The 24865-nt window shown below is 37.8% G+C and overlaps 1 protein-coding gene across 1 annotated transcript in view; it reads right to left on the reverse strand.

Annotated features, from left to right (window-relative positions):
• Positions 1–22724, reverse strand: part of scrt (scratch) — a 144378-nt gene extending 121654 nt beyond the window's left edge. Inside the window, 1 exon segment of the mRNA XM_067146528.2 lies at positions 22468–22724. Coding sequence (XP_067002629.1) covers positions 22468–22724 — 257 coding nt within the window.
• Positions 22725–24865: the final 2141 nt, after the last annotated feature.

The following is a 24865-nucleotide window of genomic DNA, read 5'->3' on the forward strand; positions in this document are numbered from 1 at the left end:
GTGGACTGACCTATTAATTTCAATTTGTAGACAACAGTAGACTCAAAAGTGCCTCCGTGGCTCAGACGGTAGCGCGTCGGCCTCTCACCGCGGGATACCGTGGTTCAAATCCCGGTAATCCATTTGAGATTTGTGATGGACAAAGCGGAGGCGGGACAGGTTTTTCTCCGGGTACTCCGGTTTTCCCTGTCATCTTCCATTCCAGCAACACTCTCCATTCTCATCTCATAGCATCTGTCAGTCATTAATATATCACTTTGGGAGTGGCGACCCCATCGTACTAATAGCTTATATATGGTTCATTCATTACATCCCTGACCCGGTCAAAGTCTGGAAAACAAGTTGTAGGTTTTCATTTTCAGTAGAATCAAAACAGAAATGACCAATTTGGTACTCGGAACTGGCAAGAGAAATATCATCTTGCAGACAATTCACCCTTCAAATATTTTTTGTCATGAGATTGTGTTATTTCCCAAATTCTTCACAGTTCCTTAATTGTACTCAGGTTACACCTTCCACCTATATCGCAATAAAAACATGCTTAAGTAACTCAGAGGAAATTCTTGGCACTTCATCAGAAGTCTTTGCCGCGGAAGGATCCAATGAACAGGGAGAGACAATTGTGTAAGCCTAAGTACATATAGACATACTGTATATGTGTAATTATCAGTATATTATTAATTGGCCTGTATAATTGACGACTCCATGTCATGGCTAAGTCAGTCCGGAATCTGCACGTGTTTAATCTGCCAAGACAAAGAGTTCATTTAGCCGAGTCAGAAGCATACAATAGACCATATTTTTTATTTTAGTTTTTACATTACAATGTAGTGACAATGAAAGAGAAGGAATTCATACACACACACATATATATATCAAAATGGTATTAAATAGTTTTCGCCCAGAAACGAGAAACTGCGATTGCATTTCATTGTACCTTGAGCAAATCCTCCTCACTGCAAGAATCAGGGCAACACGAGCACTGACACATACGCTTGGTAGTCTGCACCTCTCCGCATTCAAATAGTGGTGATACATCCGAATATCCCCATTTCACTAGGTTGTCCTTAGACTTTCCAGCACCCGTTCTTAACCTGTTCAGTGTACGGCCTCATTCCACACACACTTCACAAGAGTCTGCGAGAACTGGGTCTTCCACCGAACATCTACAAAATTATGCAACATTCTGTCCTCCTGTCAACATGCAACATTGTGCGATCGCTTCTCTCGCAAGAATGAAGATCCCGTGATCTACAGTTTTGTATATACCCGTACATCAACGTTTGTATTATAATGTGTAAATACTTTAATTATGTAAGGCACTTGGTGCATCCCGTGCCCCATTACTACCCATATTCCCTGTGGAGAAGTGTATGAATAATAATAATAATAATAATAATAATAATAATAATAATAATAATAATAATAATAATAATAATAATAAGCTCCTCTTACGTCAACAATAATATCAGTAATGACTTAAGGCATAGGCCTAGCTGTGCTTCGGGTAATTGCATGATTTGAAAGTATCCTTCGATATTTTTATTATTAAAGAATAGCCAGGTGCACCAGAAGTGATGTATAATACATCATTCTTAAATTTTAAAAAGAAGCTATACTGAATTATTGTAGTTTAACAGTTTTCTGTAGGACAGATAAACCGCCTGAGTACGACATCTTGCTATTGGTTTAATGTCTCATTAACTCAGATATATTTTTGGCGATGCTGCGGTAGGTAAGGACAAGGAAGAAAGTGATTTTGCTCTTAATTAATGTAGATCTACACTCCCAGCACTAACCTTGTGTTAAAATAGGAAACTACAGAAAAATACCACAAGGATACCGATATAGAGATTCGAAACCCAATATCTCCCGAATCCAAGCTAGCAGCTACAACAACCAAACCATGCAGCCAATTCGCTCGGTAACTGAGTGTGGTTGGTTACCTGTTAATTCTATTGTACATGCGTCCTAGAGGCTGATATGACTACATCATTATAGGTATTCACACTAAGATCTCTAAGATCGAGGAATGGAGACCAGCTGCCCTGAAGATAGTTTTTCCGGGCCGATGACCTCGATGTTAGGCCCCTTTAAACAACAAGCAGCAACAGATAGTTTTCTGCGGTTTCCCATTTCCACACAAGGCAAAGTCTGGGACTTAAAACCACGGTCACTTCCCTCCTATCCCATCAAAGCCATAAAACCTCTCTGAGTCGGTGTGACGTAAAACAAATGACGAAAGAAAAAAGGCGGATGTGAGTCGAGCCTAAACTGACGGGCTTTATCCCCCGGTAATATTTGGAGGTAATACGCTTGCCTCATGTCGGCATATTTAACGGTACCTACTGTACGTATAGGAGAACGGAAGAACATTTTGGCGCCCTGGAGTCTCCGAAAATCTAAAAAGTAGTTGGTGGAACGAAAAATCATATTATTATTATTATTATTATTATTATTATTATTATTATTATCATGATTTTTGCCCGACTCATTGATGAATGGTCAGCGTTGAGGCCTTCGGGTTTAGAGGGCCCCGGGTTAGATTCCTGGCCTGGTCAGGGATTTTAGTCGCCTCTGATTAACTCTTCTGGCCCGGGGACTGGGTGTTTGTGTTTGTCCCAACACGTTCCTCTTCATATTCAGACAACACACTACACTACCAACCACCATAGGAACACGCAATTGTGATTACATCCCTCCATATAGGTTTGTGTCAGGAAGAGCATCGGGTCGTAAAACAGGGTCACATCAACATGTACGTTACAGTTCGCACTTGCGACCCCGCAGATGCAGGAAAAACGGTATAAAATAAGATTATTATTATTATTATTATTATTATTATTATTATTATTATTATTATTATTATTATTATTATTATTATTATTCTTTCGAATGGGCCACCAGAGGACCACGTGCCAATTTCAATTCCTTCTTCTTTGTTCTTTCCTTTTCTTCCAGTACGCTTTCATCTGTTCACTATGTTTCTTCTTTCTGTCTTATTATTATTATTATTATTATTATTATTATTATTATTATTATTATTATTATTATTATTATTATTATTAAGATATTTTGAGAAATTAACATCGAATCCATAGACTCCTAAAGACTCGAAAGGTTAGCTCCATCTCCCCTTGTTACATTTATCCGGAGAGACACGCATCTGACGCTCAAGCTGAGCCTGTAATTTATTTTGCAGCCGGATTTTCGAAAACGCTCTTCAGCTGATCCATTAAGTAGGCGCAATATATTAGGGTTTTAAAGTGACATCTGTTTACCTTTGCTGTATAATACCAAGTGCCTCATTAATATATTACCTTCAGTGAAAGAGGTGATTTATCAGCAGAGCAACAAAGCGCACTCTATTGTGTGTTCACTACATTACGTATCCTGCAAGTACTTCGCTTGTTTCACCACTTCTACTTTATCTGCAAATAAAAAGCAGCACGGATTTACAGCAAATGCAGGAAGCATATCTTCCATAGAATACATTCGTAAGTGCATAAAACGTCATTTGGGAATCAAAATAAAATATTATTATACTTCTTCCTCTACAGCTTTTCCCAAAACTCTGTCGCACATGCGTATTTGGCCCTGTTTTAAGCCCGAATGCCCTTCCTAACTCCAAACCTATATCTATGGAGGGATGTCACTATTGCGTGTTTCTGCGGTGCTTGGTAGTGTGCTGTGTTGTGTTGTCTACAATAAAGAAGAGTGTGTTGGGACAAACATAAAAACCCAGTCCCCGAGCCAGAAGAATTAATCAGACGCGATTAAAATTCCCGACCCGGCCGGGAATCGAACCCGAGAACTTAGACCCCTTTCCGTGTTATTAGACATTGGTAGGATATGTGCAGACACAGGATTTCACCCTATCCCTACCTCATTATTATCATCATCATCACCATCCTACAACCAAACATGCAGGTCGCCTATGGTCATCGAATGGAAAGATACGCACCAGGCGAGCCAAACATGTTCTCGGACACTCGCGGAACTATTCTACACAGCAACACACGCAGTTTCTCCTACATTGTACACGCCTTGACCCTCCTTGGTGGGTGTGCCTTCTAATGATCGCATCCGGCTGTAAGAGCCACACGAAATTTTATATACGTAAGTAGACCTATATAAATTTTAATGAACTCTAGGATATAAATTCCGCAAATATGTATTTTCATTAAACTTAATATTGTTAGCCCTCTCCATCCCAAATTTATTTGACACATGAGAAACAGTATTTTTAATATCCCCTTCAAATATGTACCTATGAATAAAGTTTCTGTGTAAAAATCGATACAATTTTAGTATAAATGAAAAAAATAGAACAGTGATTCCAGTTGGAAGGTTAAAATATTTTTTATAATTTCTTCTTCCCATTAATAGCAATAAGAAGAAGAAAAAGAAGATGAACGAGGAAAAGAAGGAGAATAAACGCGTATAGACTCCGAAGAGGCCTGATGTAAGTCTTTCGATATGATATCCATAGACAACTTCCGCTTGTGTATGGAGGGGTCGCTACATAGAATAAAGTCTAATGCTGAAGACGGCACAACAAAACAGTCCCCGAGTCATAGGAAATAACCAATTAAAGTTAAAACTCCCACTACAGGCGGGAATCAAACCTGCAACCAATCAGACCAAAGGTCAGCATGCTAACCAGTTAACCACTGAGCCGGATTCTTTTCTACTGAAACGTACATCAAATATTCATTCCCATTAAGTCATTAATATCCTGATGAAGTTGCATATAATAATAGTGTTACATATTACACCGTGGCCTTCCGTATTAAGCATAGTGATCAGCATGTACTGATAGGGCATAATAGAGGCCTTTCATGAATAATGTATGTGCTGTTTATCAGACGTAGACCACTGGGTACTGTATACATTATCTGTACTGTATAGCGGTGAGACAATCAGTGGACCCACACCTGAGGTAATAAGTCGTGATCCTGGCTCACTAAATGACCCCAAGTACACAGCCGCGAATAAGACTTAATGGCCAGGGGTTGTTGCCGATTAAACGAGCTGATTAATGGATCAATAATTTAGCTATCGAACAATCGCGTGATCAAATTAATTGGATAGGTGATGGTGTTTACTCGTGTCATTAGAGGAGGGGATGGTGAAATAAGCCGAACGATTTTATTAGCTATACCTAATTTAACTAGAAAGCTTTAGTGAGTCGATTTCACAATATTATCCTCGCTACATTACATATATTCTCTCGTCCGTGAAGCCGGGGGTTCGAATCTGAATTAATGTGAGCTTCACTCATAACAGAAGTAATATCTTACTGGTTCTGACTATATTTGCCATCCTGTGTTTCAAATTTAGTACATCATTCCATGTGTCATGGAGTCCTTTGCGAATAATACAATATATCGTCGTTGCCGGGAGAAAACCTCCTATGTGATAATATTTTTGGAGATATACTGACCCGCAGCACATAGGTTATGAATAGCTAGAATGCCTTGACAATATTCATACAATATTGCACTTTAGATGACAGAACCTTACCGGCCAAAGTTCTAAGGTGAAATATTTCTCATAGGAGGTTTTGTCCCGGCAGCGACGATATGCTTCCTTTTGGTTGATTCATTCGAGGAACTGAAAATAAAACAGACTGGAATGAAAATATAATAGCCTTTAATACTTCTGTTTCCAAATCACTAACGCTCACAATCTAGAAGAAGACTACTGTTTCTCCTGACGTTCTCCTAGTACAAGCATTGTATTAAGAATACTACACTGATCATAGCAAAACAAAATGCAAGGATATGGAAAGATAAATATTTGATAGGCCCCAAGTGAGTTGGTTTAATACCAAAGATACTAAAATAGGGAACTCCTACTATGAATATTAGTTATATAACAATGCTATTCATGAGAAAGAGATATAATATTTTAAAATTAGTGCTACATATTAAAAAAAATTGAAATGGCGTATGGCTTTTAGTGCCGGGATGTCCGAGGACATGTTCGGCTCGTCAGGTGCAGGTCTTTCGATTTGACACCCGTAGGTGACCTGTGCGTCGTGATGAGGATGAAATGATGATGAAGACGACACATACACCCAGCCCCAGTGCCAGTGAAATTAACCAAAGATGGTTAAAATCCCCTACCCTGCCGGGAATCGAACCCGGGACCCCTGTGACCGAAAACCAGCACACTAACCATTTAGCCATGGAACCGGACTACATATTAAAAATATATAGTTATGGGATTATTTACCCGGTACGAACTATACTGATCAATTTTGGATATAGTCAGAAGAAGAATACAGTAGATTTAAACAGCACGAGGTGCCGTGGTCTACAGCTCAGAGAGGTCAGTGTGTGTATGTGTGTGTGTGTGTGTGTGTGTGTGTGTGCGAGAGAGAGTGAGAGAGCTATGTTACCGTGATGTCTGAAATTTTGTATTTGTAAAACTGTGATGCCGGCCCCGTGGTGTAAGGGTAGCGTACCTGCCTCTTACCCGGAGGCCCCAGGTTGGATTCCCGGCCAGGTCAGGGACTTTTACGTGGATCTGAGGGCTAGTTCGAGGTTCATTCAGCCTACGCGATTAGAATTGAGGAGATATCTGACGGTGAGATAGCGGCCCCGGTCTAGAAAACCAAGAATAACGGCCGAGAGGATTCGTCGTACTGACCACACGACACCTCGTAATCTGCAGGCCTTCGGATTGAGCAGCGGTCGCTTGGTAGGCCAAGACCCTTCAGGGCTGAAAGAGCCTACCATGTGGTTAGGTTTAAAACAGTGATACATGAAAGAATAATCACTTTTCGCTAAGATGGCCACAGTTAGAATTCTGACCAATGCGTGTGAAATTGTTAATTCGAAATTGAAAATACCTGTTATTCGAATTACTAGTAAATGAAAATGAAATGGCGTATGGCTTTTAGTGCCGGGAGTGTCCGATGACATGTTCGGCTCGCCAGGTGCAGGTCTTTTGATTTCACTCCCGTAGGTGATATGCGCGTCGTGATGAGGATGAAATGATGATGAAGACGACACATACACCCAGCCCCTGTGCCAGCGAAATTAACCAATGATGGTTAAAATTCCCGGCCCTGTGACCAAAGGCCAGCACGCTAACCATTTAGCCATGGAGCCGGACTCGAATTAATAGTAAAGACTTAAGATACCATAGCTACAGTATAATCGCATCACAGTCATGTAAAACTGCAAGATTGCTATCTGGTTGTATATTTGTACTTAATGGTTGCCAGGTTTTAAATCGAATACATGTGATCTTCATAAATCACCTGGAGATGGAACTGGAAACCATAGACTTTGTTTTGTTTTACAATTTGATTTTACGTAGCACCGAAACAGATAGGTCTTCTGGCGACTATGGGACAGGAAAATAATAATAGCGGTCTCGGTCTTAATTAAGGTACAGCTAAAACATTGATCTGGTATGAAAATGGGAAACCACGGAAAACCACCTTCAGGGCTGCCGACAGTGGGGTTCAAATCTACCTCCCGAATACAAACTCACAGCTGCTCGGCCCTAACCGTACGGTCATCTTGCTGGGTGGAAACCATAGTGGTAAATGTATTGTTAAGACCGAGAAATAGATTTTCATTTGTTTCTCTTCTCGTTTTAATCCCTATTGAATTATTGAATTAGGATTTGTAAACTAACAGAAAGAATTACATCGAGTGGATTCAGATATTTTAATAGCGATTATTTTGGTGAAAGTATGATGCATTTAATTTCGTAGCAGAGAGCAGGATGCAAGTTTGGTATCTTTAAGCTCTTGTCCGGCTGAATCTCCTTTATAGTGATAGTGATTCTACTGCAATGGAAGGTTTAATATTAGTCCAATTAATCTACATAAACTTCAAATTCATCATATTTTAATCATCTGTCCGTTTAACTCCAACAGTCCAGTACAAGATGTGTATAAGGACATTTGCTGGACCAATTTGCTACCCATCTTTCTGTTATTTCTTTAATTATTCCAAATATGGTAAATCATTTCAATAATTAATAGTAATTTAGATAGAACATAGAGTTTTCCGTGGCTCACAGTCACAGGACCCCCAGTTTTACGAGGGTCTCGAACCGTAGGGATGTGAGCTTTCATTTCAGAAATCCAACATTAATTATTTGGGATTTAACAAAAGGCCATCTTGGTGAGAATCAGGGATCACGCTCGGATATCTAGCCATCCTTAATAATAATAATAATATTAATAATTTCTGAACCATTCGAAATCAGAACTGGTGTCCGACAGGGAGATGGACTATCCCCACTACTATTCAATTTAGTTTTGGGAAAAGTGATTCGTGAATGGAGAAAAGAAACTAAAGGTATAAACATTGACAGACTTCTTAAAGACAAAATTCACCTTGATTGCTTAGCTTTCGCAGATGATCTTACGATCCTTTCGAACAACAGACAAGAAGCAATCCACTCCATAGAAAAATTGCACGAAATAGCCGCAAAAATGGGACTTCAAATTTCATTTGAAAAGACGCAGTTTTTGGAAGGAACTAAATTAAGATTTGACAATCAACCATCAATCACCAAATGTGGAATAATTTCCCAAGTAGACAAATTCAAGTACCTAGGTGAAATTATTCAGCCAGCAGGGTTAAATCAGGAAGCTAACAAAGAAAGAACTGCTAAACTGCAAAGGGCTTACAAAATCACATGGAACAGATACAACAAAATATGTATATCAAAAAATGCAAACTAACGACACTACAATACAGTCATCAAACCAGAGGCACTTTATGCATTTGAAACACTGATCATTGGCGGCAGGTCACAAATGAAAAGCATTGAGAAACAAGAGAGGAAAATTCTCAGAAAAATCCTAGGACCAAAGTTCGAAAATGGAATTTGGATGAAAAAGAAACCGCACGAAATGTTTCAATTCACAGTAAAAATCACAGATACCATCACAAAGAGACGACTAAAATTCTACGGATACCTACACAGAATGGATAACCCTGAAAAACCTCAACAATTGGTTAGCAGAAATTCATGAAGATCTGCAAGAAATGGGTATTGAGGACGAAACCATTCAAGATAGAAGGAAATTTAGAAGCTTAGTAAACAAACATAAATTTGCAGAGAAACCAACAAGAAAAAATACAGGCTGGACAGAAACACGCAGAAAGGAACACAGTGAAAAAATGAAGAGATATTGGGGAGAAAAGGAGAAGAAACATTGTGCAAAATAAGTTCAAACGCGTTCCGCAGTTGGGCACAGCGAATCAAAAAAAATAATAATAATATGGCCTCACCTACCGTATGCAGACATTTTTATTTGACGCCATCTGGCTCTCTGCTCGTCAATTTTGACGTTCCGTTCCGTTTTACTCTAGGCCTACTAGATGGAAGAGTAACTCGAATCTCTATTGGGCGCATATGACTAAGTTCTAACGAATTTTATCGTATAGAACACCAAATGTGTCACCGGAGATCTTTTACATGCCGACGTCGTACGATGTGGAGTGTCGTATGGACTTTCTTCCGCCCTTCAAAAATTCGACTACCTCTACCGGGGTCGAACCCGCCGTCTTGGGATCCAAAAGACAACAGTCCACGACTGATCCACAGAGGCAGCTTAATTATATGGATGTATATAAATTATTTTTAAGTCTTTTTAAATCGTGAAATTACCAGCGTTTCACCCCAGTTTGCCAGTGGATTTCCATCGATGAAATTAATTTATAGTTTCCTTCTGGAAACGGCATTTTGAATTTCGTTTATGTTTCTGAGGATACAGTTAAGTACATTTCCTACCCTTAAAAGCAGTGACTCCTCATCATGGCTGGAAATTGCAGGTTTTCACAGTTAGTGCGATCATCTGAACCAAGCAAGCTTGTAGTTGAAATGAAATGTCGTATGGCTTTTAGTGCCGGGATATCCCAGGACGGGTTCGGCTCGCCAAGGTACAGGTCTTTCTATTTGACTCCCGTAGGAGACCTGCGCATCGTGATGAGGGTGAAATGATGATGAAGACAACACATACACCCAGCCCCCGCGCCGTAGGAATTAACCAATTAGGGTTAAAATCCTCGACCCAGCCGAGAATCGAACACGGGACCCTCTGAACCGAAGGCCAGTACGCGGACCGTTCAGCCAATGAGTCGGACAGCTTGTAGTTAAACGTGATCGTTGATATCGTGATCGCAGCTGCGCAACCTTCAATTTTACGTGAAATCTAAGCCACAGGTTCGTGGTTTTTCTCTTCAAAAACTCCCATGTGCATTGGATGGTATTCGAACGGCGGCCACCTTGCTAAGAAGTCAATGATGACATCACTTGACAACCACAGTCTTCGTAATCAACTGAAGCCCAGTTGCAGTGATATTATTCTGGATTCCCGAAAATCTAATTAAATGAATGGCTGCTGTCGAATTAGACCTATGCTATGTTCTAGGTTTGAATGAAATGACACTGAGGGCGGCTATGACGCTAATTTAGTTAGATATCCACCTCCTGTGAACATGGTTGCGAGATAAAATTCCTGTTGCATGCGGATGGTACATAAGCCTGCGTACATGGAGGAAAATTCATGTAACTATAGGGGCAAAAGTGTGGGACTCCAGCGTCTCTTGAGATAGTAATTGAGGACATAAGACATATCGTTCTACCTGGTATTACACAATGCTCCTCCTATCCATTCTGTTCCTGAAGACTGGTCACGTCTCCCAGTCGCATCATTGCTCTGATGGACTGCAAATTCATATCGTCGCTCAACCGGTAAAAGGTTGTATTCCACAAAGCTCTTCCTATCAATTATTCTCCTTAAGACTGGTCACGCCTCCCAGCCACGTATGGACATGCAGTCCATCAGAGCAGATTTTGTTGTGTTCATTTTCCTATGCCCATGTGTAAAGGAAAATTAACCTTACAGTACCGTACTGTAGGAATGTACGTTTGCATTACGTATTTACGCACTCCTAGTGTACAATGCATGTAAGGTTCATTTTCGTTTAATCGTCGACATAGGAAAACGAACACAACGGACATAGTTCTGATGGACTGCGTATCCATATGTGGCTGGGAGGCGTGACCAGTCTTAAGGAGAATAATGGATAGGAAGAGTATTGTGGGATACAACCTTTTACCGGTCGAGCGACGATATGTAGCTGGGAGGTGTGACCAGTCTTAAGGAAAATGATGGGTAAGGAGAGCATTGTGACATGTGAGGTTTTGTTTCTTCAATGGCGATATTATTTTTATTATAAATAACGTTAGCATGGGTACCAAATTATTTTACGAAATGTGAGTAAGTGCGTACTTTTATGGAATTCAGTCGTACTTTAACGGGAAGAATAACGACTTGAAACTTTGTTCGCATGAACCAATACAATACCGTAATCTCCATGTTATCATATTCTAGGGTAAATCAAATTAACTTGTCGTAAGTGAACTGATGGTTAGCTGCTATGGGAGTGAGCAATCGGTATTGGATGTCTTAACCAAGTTCATTGATATTCTGCCAGTTGCTTTGTATTGACCCATTTGTCTGCGATAATCTTAAGACTGAACGTAAATAAGAGGACGTGCGAAGACCTGTACGATGGAATAAACAACGTCATTTATTTATATCCAAAAATTGATGGTATGCATATAGATAAATAGTCTTAAAGGCCAAAGATACAAATAAATAAAGCCAAGGAATTAAAAAAAACTCATTATTTTGAAGCAATAATTTAATAGATATCTATATATATATAAAATAGCTTGTCCTGACTGACTGATTCATCATCGCCGAGCCAAAACTACTGGACATAATGAAATGAAATTTTGGGGATGCATTCATATTAAGATGTAGGTGCTCGCTAAGAGAGGATTTTTGGATATTCCGTTCCTAAGGGGTGAAAAGTGGGGGGTGAACTTTTAAAATGAGTGCACCTATATCTCAAAACTTTAAAAGTTTACAAATGTAAAAATTGGTATTTAGAATCTTCTTTGAAAATAAGGAAACACGTATTTTTTTGTTTTCAGAAAATCCCAATAGGAGGGGTGAAAAAGGGTGAAAATGGGGGAAAATGTGTTGAATGCCTTTAATCAGGATACCGGTACTTATATCTCAGAAACTGAAGGTATTACAGACCTGAAAATTGGTACTTTTGATCTCTTTTAAAAATAAAGAAACACGTATTTTTTTGTTTTTGGAAAATCTAATTAATGGGAGGGTGAAAAGGGGGTGAATTTTTAAAATTAGTGAATCTACATCTCCAAACTTTTAAAGTTTGCAGATGTAAAAATTGGTATTTAGAATCTTCATTAAAAATAAAGAAACACGTTTTTTTTTGTTTTCGGAAAATTGCAATAGGAGGTGTGAAAAGGGGTGAAAAAGGGGTTAAATGCCTTTTATGAGGCTACTTATATCTCAGAAACAGAAAATATTATAGACCTGAAAATTGGTGTTTGGAATCTCCTTTAAAAATAAAGAAACACGTATTTTTTTGTTTCTGGAAAACCCAATTAAGGGGGGTAAAAAGGGGTAATATTTTAAAATGAGTGTATCTATATCTCAAAACTTTTAAAGGTTATAGGTGTAAAAATAGGTATTTAGAATCTCCATTAAAGATAAAGAAACACGTATATTTTGTTTTCGGAAAATATTAATAGGAAGGGTGGAAAAGGTTGAAAAAGGGGTCGAATGCATTTCATGAGTCTACTTATATTTCAGAACCTGAAGATATTACAGACCTGAAAACTGGTGTTTGGGATCTCCTTTAAAAATAAATAAACACGTATTTTTTGTTTGTGCAAAATACAATTAATGGGGGGGGGGGTGAAAAGGGGGGTGATTTTTTAAAATGAGTGTATCTATATCTCAAAACTTTTTAAGTTTATAGATGTAAAAATTGGTATTTAGAATCTCCTTTAAAAATAAAGAACACGTATTCTTTTGTTTTCGGAAAATCCCAATAGGAAGGGTGTAAAAGGGTGAATAATGGGTTGAATGCCTTTCATGAGGATACTTATATTTCAGAACCTGAAGATATTACAGACCTGAAAATTGGTATTTTGGATCTACTTTAAAAGTAAAGAAACAGGTATTTTTTCGTTTTTGGAAAATCCAAATATTGGGGGGTGAAAACGGGGGTGAATTTTTTAAAATGAGTGTGTCTACATCTTAAAACTTTAAAATTTACAGATGAAAAAATTTGTGGTTAGAATCTCCTCTAAAAATAAAGGAACACGTATTTTTTTGTTTCCAGTAAGTCCTAATAGGAGGGGTGTAAAAGGGTGAAAAATGGGTTGAATGCCTTTAATGAGATACACATATCTCAGAAACGAAAGTTATTACAGAACTGATAATTCGCATATGGGATCTCCTTTAAAAATAAAGAAACACGTATTTTTTAGTTTTTGGAAAAGCCAATTAATGGCGGTTAAACAGGAGTGACAAATTGGGGTGAATTTTTTGAAAGACTATATCTACAGAATATCTTGGAATCGTAAAATGTTACAGACGTAAAAAGTGGGTGTTTGGAATCTCCTGTAAATGTAAAGAAATATAGGTTATTTGTTTTTGGAAACTCTACTTTAGGGGAACCCAAAAGGGGTGAAATTTTAAAATGAGAATTGTTACGGATATCTAAAAAACTTAACATGTTACAGAAGTGAAAAATGGTATTTTTTTTAATCTCTATTAAACATAAAGAAAAGTGTATTTTTAGTTTTCGGAAATACCACTTGGGTGGAGGGCGGGGGGGGGGGGTAAAAGTGACTGAAAATGGTGATGAATTCTTTTAATTAGGCTACTGATATCTCAAAAATGAAGATGTTACAGACGTGAAATTTGATATTTGCAATCTGCTTTAAAAGTAAAGAAACAAGTATTCTCGGAAAATCCAATGAAGGGGGGGGGTGAAAGAATTGAAACATTAGTTGACTTAATTGTAGGAGAATACATACATCTAATACTAAAGTTGTTACAGACGTGAAAATTCGTATTTGGATCTCCTTTAAAAACAAAGAAAAAGGCGTTTTGATGGGGAAACCATCTTGGAGGGCGGGAGTGTAAAGGAGTTGAATTCCTTTCATGAGGACACATAAATCAAAAAGTTAGAGTCGTGATAATTGCTATTTAGAAGATCCTTTACTATTAAAGAAACAAGTATTTTTTTGCGGGAAAATTCATTTAGGGGGAGGAGAGATTATTGTGAAATGAAGTGAAAAAAAGTAAATTATTTTTATGTGGATACTTATATCTCAAAACTGAAGGTAATAGACGTGAACATTGGTGTTTGGAATCTCCCTTAAACAAAAAGAAACAAGCATCCTTTTAATTCTTTTTTGGGGGGGGGGGTGGCTGTAAATAAACTTAACGGCGGTGGGGTGTAGAAGGAGGTGAGACCAATTGATTTTACTGTTATTAATGTACTTATAAGGATCCTCCGCTGCTCAGGCGGCAGCTGGGTTCCGTGGTTCAAATCCCGGTCACTCCATGTGGCATTCGTGCTGGACAAAACGGAGGCGGGACAGGTTTTTCTCCGGATACTCCGGTTTTCCCTGTCATCATCCATTCCAGCAACACATAATAATAATAATAATAATAATAATAATAATAATAATAATAATAATAATAATAATAATAATAATAATAATAATAATAATAATAATCCGGACCGTCGTCAAATTGCGGACCGCGATGGAAACGGCTCCTGGACGGGTAATGACTAAGAATTCAGTCCGGTCGCGGGTTCAGTGCCGCCAAGGCACCCAGTATGACAGCACGCCGGATCTCCTGAAGGATTATATCCGTATCAAAAATATTATAGGAAAAGATGGCAAAGATTTACGGACCCAACTGACCTGGAGGAATACCTGAGCCTAACCCGGGAAGTACGAAATCGATTGCTGGAAAGGAAGATTTAAAAATGGGAGGAAACGTGCCGTAAAATAATAGATCGGGAATTTTGGTGGATTCTCGCAGAGAACGAGTCAGATCGCGAATTTCAGCGGATTATATATCTAAAACAATAAGCATTCAATTATAAATTTCAGTATAATACCGTAGCGAAGCACGGGTATCTTGCTAGTAGTATCATAAAATAACAACTCTACAAAACTACACGATGATAAACGGGGCTAAAAGTCACATTGTGAGTATCAATAATAGGAAAAGTCTTCTATATTTTAATTACTGCGTTATTGGGGTAAAAGCACTTTATGGGAATCATTATAAGTACGTACTTGAAGGTGTAGGAGAGATCTTCATTGGGGTTAACACATAAGCGGGTTGTAAAAATAGGGTATAGGTCGTTGCACATGGTTATGAGGGTATTTAGGGGTTGTAGTAAGAGTGTAAAGGAGAGGGTATATCTCTGATAAGACCCCAACTAGAGTAGGCTCTATGGTTCCAGTGTATGGGGCCCTTACCATGATTACTTGATTTTTGAATTGGAAAAAGTCGAAAAAATAGCAACTCGATTTGTGCTGGGTAATTTCCGACAAAAGAGTAGCATTGCGAAAATGTTGCAAAGTTTGGGTTGGGAGGACTTGCGAGAAAGAGATGAGTTACTCGACTAAGTGGTATGTTCCGAGCTGTCATTGGAGAGATGGCGTGGAATGACATTAGTAGACGAATACGTTTGAGTTTTGTTTTTAAAAGCAATAAAATCACAATTATGAAGATAATGTTGGAATTCAGGAGGACAAATTGGGGCAAATATTCGTTTATAGGAAGAGGATTTAGGGATTGGAATAATTTACCAAAGGAGATGCACAATGGATTTCCAAATTCTTTGCACCAGATAGGGAATCTGCCGCAAGGGTGACTGCCCTAACTGCAGATCAGTGGTTATTGATTGATTGAATGACTGATTGATCGATTGATCGATTTATTTATTTATTTATTTATTTATTTATTTATTTATTTATTTATTTATTTATTTACTTCAGTATCAGTTAAGTAGGTTGCCTTATGATAGTGTTACTCAAGATTTTTAAAGTACTCAACTTCTGTATACTGGTCACTGTGTACAAGATGTGCGTGCTTAGCACACAAATAGCATGCTTTGCTCAGTCGATGGAGAGTATCTGCTGCAGAAGAAGAATATTTCCTACCATACCGAACAAAACCTTCGATTTGGATTATTGGCAGTTAAAAGTACGTTAAGCATATTTTCATTATAATTGCTTTCATCATCGACATTGTCATTAATACTCCTGAATTATACCTTCATTTTTGATCAAATGATTCCAGAATGATTTTCTTCGGTATTTGTTACAATGGATTAAATTGGAGGATGTGAGTAACTCGTTCTGGTCGATTAAAAGAGAGGAGAGGTAAATGTAGAAGCTTTTTACTATTGATTTTTTGTAGGGATTTCGTCAGAATTATCCTTCAATTGTCTTTTACATCGAGGAGGAAATTAATCTAGTATATGTGCTTCTGTGATATTGACACATGGACGAGCGATTAAATATAAGACAACTGAGTTTAATATTGTAGTGGTTCTTCAGGATGACTCTTAGGGAATGAATCTCTGTAAGTCTACTCCAAAGTTTCTTATAACTATCACCTGTTAACTGGTCATAAGAAACTACGCACACAATCACCTAATACGTAATTCCTATATCGGTGGATTTGGTGATCATTTTAAGGCACACATCAAATATATTGATAATTTAAGAGCCGGGCTGAGTGGTTCAGACGGTTGAAGCGCTGCCCTTCTGACCCCAACTTGGCAGGTTCGATCCTGACTCAGTCTGGTGGTATTTGAAGGTGCTCAAATACGTCAGCCTTGTGTCAATAGATTTACTGGCACGTAAAAGAACTCCTGCTGGACTTACTTCCGGCACCTCGGTGTCTCCGAAAACCGTAAAAGTAGTTATTGGGACGTAAAGCCTATAACATTATTAATTATAATTTAAGAATGGATACTTCATATTGTCTCTATTGATCCTGATCCTCCAAATTTCAAGAGATTATCCAAGTAATTTATTATACTTTGTCTTTAAGCACTTTATAGCGGATTTTAAGTTCGGTATATTAAACAACTCAACCATTATAATTATTTTTAATTAATGTGCAGTGCCATGCAACTGCCATAGCATTTTGTTATGATGAAATGCAAAATTGTTACAATAGAATGAATATGATGAATAGTATATTTTTCTACGTTGTGTGACTGAAATGTCATAAATACTGATGACAAGAAATATTGTTAATTCGGAAGATAGAGAATAATAGTTTTAATTTAAAAAACACGCTGTCTTAATTAAGGATGTTGTGCAAGGATAGATGGAAGGGTAAAGTGTACGAAAAATCTTATATCATTGATTGGCAAAATACGAACTGCATGGTTTAGATCCAGAGACTTAGTGATATACCACTAAGGCAAGTAAATGTCTTTGCCTACTTAGGAAGTAAAATCACTCCAGGTGGCAAAAGCTCAGTCGACATAAAGAGCAGAATTTCCCAAGCAAAAACTGCTTTTTACAAGAAAAGGATACTACTTACATCAAGGAATTTAAATGTGGAGACCAAGAAGAGATTTATTAAGTGATACGTCTGGAGTGTGGCCTTGTATGGTTCAGAAACGTGGACTATTAGTGCACGTGATAAGAAACGTTTGGAAGCATTTGAGATGTGGTGCTGGAGGAGGATGGAAAAGATCTCATGGACAGAAAAACTCACCAATGAAGAAGTTCTTCGACGAATAAGTGAAAAAGGATCCTTTTTAGCAACAAGAAGAAAAAGAAGAGACCAGTTAATTGGCCATCTCTATAGGCACAATGGATTCATAGTTAACGTCATAGAAGGAAAGATTCAAGGCAAAAGAGGAAGAGGAAGACCTAGACTGCAATATTCAAGACAGATCAGAGATGACGTAGGAACAGGCTCATATGTGGAAATGAAGAGATTAGCGGATTACAGAGAAGAGTGGAGAAGACGAATTGCTGCCAACCAATCTTAGGATTGAGAATTAAGAAGATGTTGAATGAAACATTGTTGCAATAAAATGAATGTATTAAAAGGTAAGCCTTGCTACACGTGTGACTGAAATTGTATAAATACCGATGAAAATAAATATTGTTCATTCAGAAGATAGAGACTAATAGTTTTAATTTTTAAAACACGCTCTCTTAATTAGTATTTGTAACGGATTTACAGGACTAGAAATTAGACACCATCTCAGGGCATTGAATGAATGATTTTAATAAACCGCTTTAGAGATAAAACCAGCATTGGCATCTAGAATCACCAAATATAGACAATGAACAGATGCTTAATCTTATGTGTAAGGAGAAGAATATAACTTCCTTAAAACGTCATTGAATGGTAATTAATATTAGATTTAATTGATTATTATTCATATCAGTACATATCGTTATAGAAACATGCAACGGAATGGAAGGAATGCAATTAACACATGCCATTAAAACGATATAGAAATAAGTAACTGTTACAAAATTCATAATTCATTTGTGAATGTTATTTAAACATTGACTATTACAAAAACGCTGTTTATTATATTTCGGAAATCAAACTATCAAGAACAAATAATGTTTACACAAAGACGGACGAACTCATTTATTTGTTTATCTCGTGCACATGGTTGGTCGCAGTGTTCCAATTGGACTAGCTACTTGATTGTAACAGGTAATGGGAAAGAGAGTCACGTGCCATCACAAGCACACCTTGCCCGTCCTGTATTTAGACATGACTGCACGGTTTGTTCCACTACTATTATGACGTTATTTTGTCTTGTTCAGTACGGGACTATATGGACTGTTAGATTAGAATATACAATTATGAAACTAACAGCTATGAGGAAGTCTCTTTCAAAGTAGGAAATTCTGAATTAATTGTAAGCATTAGATGTTACGCATGGGCTATCTATACAATAAGTGGAGATATTATCTTTAACGTATTAATTGCCTAATAATCCATTCAAACGTTATCACAACATCCACTTCTTCTGAAGGAACAAAATTCTAAATATTTATGAACATTTTTTCGTTACGAACACAAGATATTTTGGTCGAATTAATATTCAAATATGGATTAGCCAACTTATGAGGTTATTTTGTGGCACTTGAAATACCGGCTATTTAACATTTTATAACTTTTACTATAACATTACTACGACATTCATAAGATGTATTGTTCGTCTCTCACGTAAGGAATTTAAACACATTTAAAAACTGTAATTATTTTGTTACATTCGAAATCCAAAACTCGTCTAAATTTAACGCAGGCCTACTAAATGTAGAAGATGGCTTAATCTCTAAAATAATGTTTCAGTAGGTTTCTTCTGATAAAGCACGCGCCTTAGAACACATGTTAGAGCCTTTAAATGAACCTTTAAACTCTGGTCTTCCCTTAAACTGTTCATAATTTCTCTTATGGTGGCACCACCAAATTTTTAACTTGAACATAACTGAGGGAAAATAAATTGTCTTTGTAAGTGCTGTAAGTGAAGAAATTGTTGAAAATAATCTTATTTCGAAATGCTTTTGATGTAAAATTAAAGTGGGGTTAGTAATATCCATATGGATGTGTTATTTTGGCCTAAAGGCGACATCTACTGTGGATCAAAACGTAGTCGTGTCATTTCGTTATGAGTCCACGTAATTTAAATCTATGGCCTGTTCCTTAAAATACCGATGCGACACTACCATGCTCACAATAATGTGAATTTTCATTTATATTTTAGCAAACAATATATTTGTAAACATGCTTCCTAAAGTGAAACATTGTTTCTGAAGAGACGTATGATTTGTTATTCAAAATAATTTCATACATTTTGCTTCACGTCTTTAATCAAACGGCTCCCAGAACTTCTTTTGATTGTGGATTACGTATGCATTGTAACATTCTGTAAGACTCAACAAATGAATCTGTCTGTACGTAGAAAAGGTCGTAGGCTATTTATTACATTAAGTTTCATATGTGCAGTAGGTATACAATCTCTTTGGCAAAATGCTCTTGTCCCTTGAAACGAGAACGTTAGGATACGAAAGAAGGAAATTGTTCGTATAAAAGTGATTTTTTTCAACTTCCCTGTGTCTATTCTAAATTTTAGTGGTTTACCTTCTCCTACAAAATAGACTTTATAAGACATAAATTAATTTCTATTCAATATTAGACACATGTAAAATGTTCAACAACAGGAATTGTGATGCCATTTTCGCACGGATCAAATATCTCAATAAGATACTTAAAGCTACTTGGGGAAATAATCAAATGAAACATAAGTCAATATTTTGTTGTTTTATAACGATTAAGATGTTTGAATGATGTGGAGTGAAGTAGCAGTAATCTTTCAATATTATTAGGAACGTATTTAGTTAAAGATTCTTAGTAATCCGAATGTGATAGATGAATCAGCAGTGTGGTGGAGATTAATTTGGGATAAATTGTCGTCAACCATGATTCATAATGAAAATAAGAGTACATCTGTTGTTTGTTTGGGTCGTCAATCCATAGACTGGCTTGATGCAGCTGTCCATGCCACCCTACCCCGTGCTATCTCTATTTATTTCTACGTAATTACTACATCCTGCAAGTACTCTAATCTGTTTGTTATATTCATTAGAGTACATTACTGACTAAATTTTCTCAATACCACATTCCCCTATGAATATAGGCCCATTATATTAATGAATAGCGAGCATGTATTAGAGCCTTAGGGATAACCTGATTGTGGTTATTATCTCGCAGAGAATTCAATATGCAGAGAGCGATTATGGTTTTGTGGAAGAATTTTCTATAGGTTTTACCTTTATTTAAACTGTCAGAGAATTACACCCACTCCTCAATATGTTTAAGTTTGCAAAGTGATTTAATGAACGATGATGGCTAACGAAGTTACTTATGTCTGTAGAAATGTTTGACTGATGTTGAGTGACGTAGTAATATTCTTTGAATATTTCCAGAAAACTACCTTTCTTTTCTGAAATGGAAGACACTGACAAATAATACGAGCACAATACAGTTCTATAAGGTTTTCTCATCATAGCACGAAGAACTGACACAGTGGAACTGCCATTAAAAAAATGATTACACTTTTGTTTCTAGTTATCTTTCTAACAATTTAATATTGTATTTATAAGAGAAAATACAGTTTCTGAAGGATTTTCAAATTTTGGATTTGGAGATAAGAGAACGATACAGTTTCTAAAGAATTTTCAAATTCTGGATTGATTATAATTATGTAGACTAATACATTGTCTGAAAACGAAGGTTTTGCTAATGTAAATTTGCATTCCGTGAATGGGTTCAGAAATACAGGCTATTCAGGCTAATTTTAGTAATAATTTGACAAATATGGTACAAAAAACGTGGTTAAAATATACTGCAAAGGTTAATTATGTCCATGAATAGCTGTTTAACCACCTTACAATAAACTGAAGACAATTTACATGGATATCAAAACCGTTTCCTAGTTCTTAATTTTGTTAAGGTATTTCTGAAGATATAATATATTATTACTTTATAGTTATTTTCGTTTATCTTTTGCGCTTTATTACATAATGATAAATTTCTTTATGATGTGCTTGTGAGAATCACAATAGCCCATGACATCATCATTTAATGACGAACTTAACGAGAAAGGTCACAAAATTTCCTTATTGTTATTTATTTTAAGATATGTATTTCCGTGTGTTTGTTATGATACTCAGCTCTTCTCTTAGAGCTTATGAATCGACCCAGGTCATGTTTATTAATTTTATTCACTTTCACACTGTGTTATGATACTTAGGCATTTACATGTTTGTCAAAATCTCAACAAGATATTTGAAGTGTTTGTGAAGTGTTTCTCTTGCGGTAAAGGAGAATTTTTTCACAAACTATCGCGCGATTGGATGGCAGAAAATGAAACACTAAACATGATAAAATTGACATCCTAGCCGTAGAATTCCAACCTTGTCTACGTCTAGGGTATTTGATTTACATATTATTTCAGAGAAATATGCCACATATTAAACCGGTGTATCTGAAGCAGGATTCTTCACCGTAACGTATAACTCTAGAAATATTCTTGACATAGGCCTATACTGTAAATTTGACATTTCTACGAGATATTGACTCGTAAATTGACTTTCTGACAGTTCCGAAGGTGCGTTCATTAGCCTACAAATTTAAGTGTCAATTTGCAGTGAATTAAAGATAATTCTAACGTAGTCTCTAGGATTTTTGTACTCTTGACACTGTCAGTAGGGTGAAGTAAGAAAATCACATTAATATTTGAAAACTTTCTATAGATCTCTGTGGTATAGCCTAGAATATCTACTCTTAGCAGTGTTTAAAACTCTAACACGCACAAAAGGGATTTATTAAAATATATTTGTAGCTCCAAATAGGCAATTTTTGAGACAATTTCTAAGCAATTTAATGGAAATTAAATCCGTTTTCTGTTATTGTTTGACTTCTATAAAACACGTGCACAATATAAACATACCCGAAATATAGATATTTTTAAACGTAAACATGGAATTGAAAGTTAGATTTTGTACTCACCATTGTAAAGCACAGCCACTCTGGCGTCGGTGACGTGAGGGGGTGGACTGGGGGCGGTGGCGCCCGCTGTGGGGCTGGACGGTCCAGGGCCCCAGCTTCCTTGCGCCTCTGCGCTACACGTGGGAGATTCCCCCACCACGTCGATCTCCTCTTCTTCTTCTTCTTCCTCCTCCTCAGCAGCCGGTTTCTGTTCCTCACCACGATCTGCCCACGGGTAAGCCTTCCACTTCTTAGCCATGAGGCACCGTGGCATTGCGATGATATCACGTTTGTCGTCTCCGTCTCCGGCGTTTCACACTCTTATTATTGCTATTCAAAGTCCTTGTCGTTCTCTGATGATACAGCGCCGGTTCTTCTAATGTCGTCATCCGGAGAAAGATGAGACCTAATCTTCAGATGTTTGTTTTTCTTCTCTTAATACTGTTCTTGTTAATGTTAATAACTTTAGAGATGTTAAAGCGAGACGTACGAAATGAAGAAATAGTACAGGTATGGTTTAGCTTGGCAGCGGCATTCAAAGACATGCCAACAAATTCAGGACAGAGCACGTGGAGAACACACACACACTTGACAGTAAGACAAGGGGGAACAGGAGGGAAGAGCCAACACTGAAATAACCCCCCCGAACAAACCCAGCAAAACTAAACCAAACCAACCCCTGAGCGGCTTTTGGGCCTCCTCAAACCCTAGCATCGCCTTTTATATTTCCGCGGTAGTAGCGGTAGTGAAATCCAGCGTAGAGTGGGGGTACTGGTGAGGGGGTTGTGTTCACCCCCCGAACTACTACCCCTCCTTCACTCCCACCACTCGAGCACATGCGCACGCCGCCACATCGATTGTCCGGAGGGGAGGTTTCTCTCACATGTTGAGCGGAGTGGGGGCTGCGATGGGCTTCAAAGAGGGGAGAAGGAACCACCCGAAAAAGTGGGAGCCCCAGTTCCAGAAGTCGCTCCACCCACTGAGCATGGGGACCCTCCCCGTGTCTTAACATCTTCCCCACTCCCCCACGCTCGCTACCACGTGCTCCAGCCGTCATAACAAGCTTCGGGCCCTTCAAATAAATTGGAGAGGAGTTGTTATAAGCATCTTACGACATGTGACAAGTGCTTCTTCACTTGTTCAGCGTCCTTTACTTTACTAAAATGCATTTCTAGATTAAATCATCCCTTGACCCTCATGAACTGTAGAGAGGCATGAACAAGCACTTCCTTATGGTCACACAAGTACATACCATCAATAGAGTATTTCTTGAGCAATTATATTTACAGAGCGAGTTACCTGTGTGGTACGGGCCATGTAGCTGTAAGTTCGCTTTCTGGCTATAGTAGGTTCGAACTCCAAACATGGTTTTCAGAGTTTAACCATTTTCACATCTTAATTAAGGCCCCCCGAGCAAGTGGCCGTGCGGTTAGGTTTGCGCAGCTGTGAGCTTGCATTCGGATGACAGTGGGTTCGATACCTACGTAAAGCAAATGTTTAAATAATAATAATAATAATAATAATAATAATAATAATAATAATAATGAAGGCCATAATTGCTACCTGCTCAGTTCTGGGCCTTTTCTATACATTGTCACCGAGCACGTCTGTAGGACGTTAAATTCTTCTTTCCTGGCCTAATTCCCAGTTACCTGGGGTCGGTATCGAGGTGGATTATGCCCTGTTTTACGACCCGGTGCCCCTTTTATCGGCAAAGGTATGTAAAGGAATGTAGGCCTATTCACGACAGAGTGTTTCTGTAGTGGTCGGTAGTGTGTATGTCGGTGAAGCTGTATACGACGACAATTAGAAGCACCCAGTTCCCAAATTAGAGGAATTAACCAGCCCGGTCGCCTTGGAATCCAACCCAGGAGAAGAGAAGGCAAGTACGCTCACTATTCAGCCAAGGAACTAGACTTTAGTGAACCGTTATAAAGCTCTTAACTATCTTGTTCATTCGTTTTCTGTTTCTCTCCAGGGATTCGTAACCTATGAGATGTGCGCGATGATCATGGAATCCAGGTGAAACTAACTTACAGTAGCCTACTGACGATATACTCCTTGCATTATGTTAATTCTTATGGTCCTAACTCCTTTCGTGAACTTTAATTCAACTTAAATTTAAAATTACCGGTACTGGACTACTACTACTACTACTACTACTACTACTACTGCCAATAATAATAATAGACTAATAATAATAATAATAATAATAATAATAATAATAATAATAATAATAATAATAATTAGTAAGTTGTATGATTCCTTGGTTGAATGGTGAGTGCAGCGGCCTTCGGTTCATAGGGCACCGGATTAGATTTCTGGCTGGGACAGAGATTTTCCATCCTTTAATAGCCCTTCACCTTCGTTAATCGACAGAAGCCTTCTTCTACTTTTTCAACTTCCTCCTCTGCC

The sequence above is a fragment of the Anabrus simplex genome, chromosome 4 (genome assembly GCF_040414725.1).
Source record: "Anabrus simplex isolate iqAnaSimp1 chromosome 4, ASM4041472v1, whole genome shotgun sequence".
In the NCBI taxonomy this organism is placed as follows: Eukaryota; Metazoa; Arthropoda; class Insecta; order Orthoptera; family Tettigoniidae; genus Anabrus; species Anabrus simplex.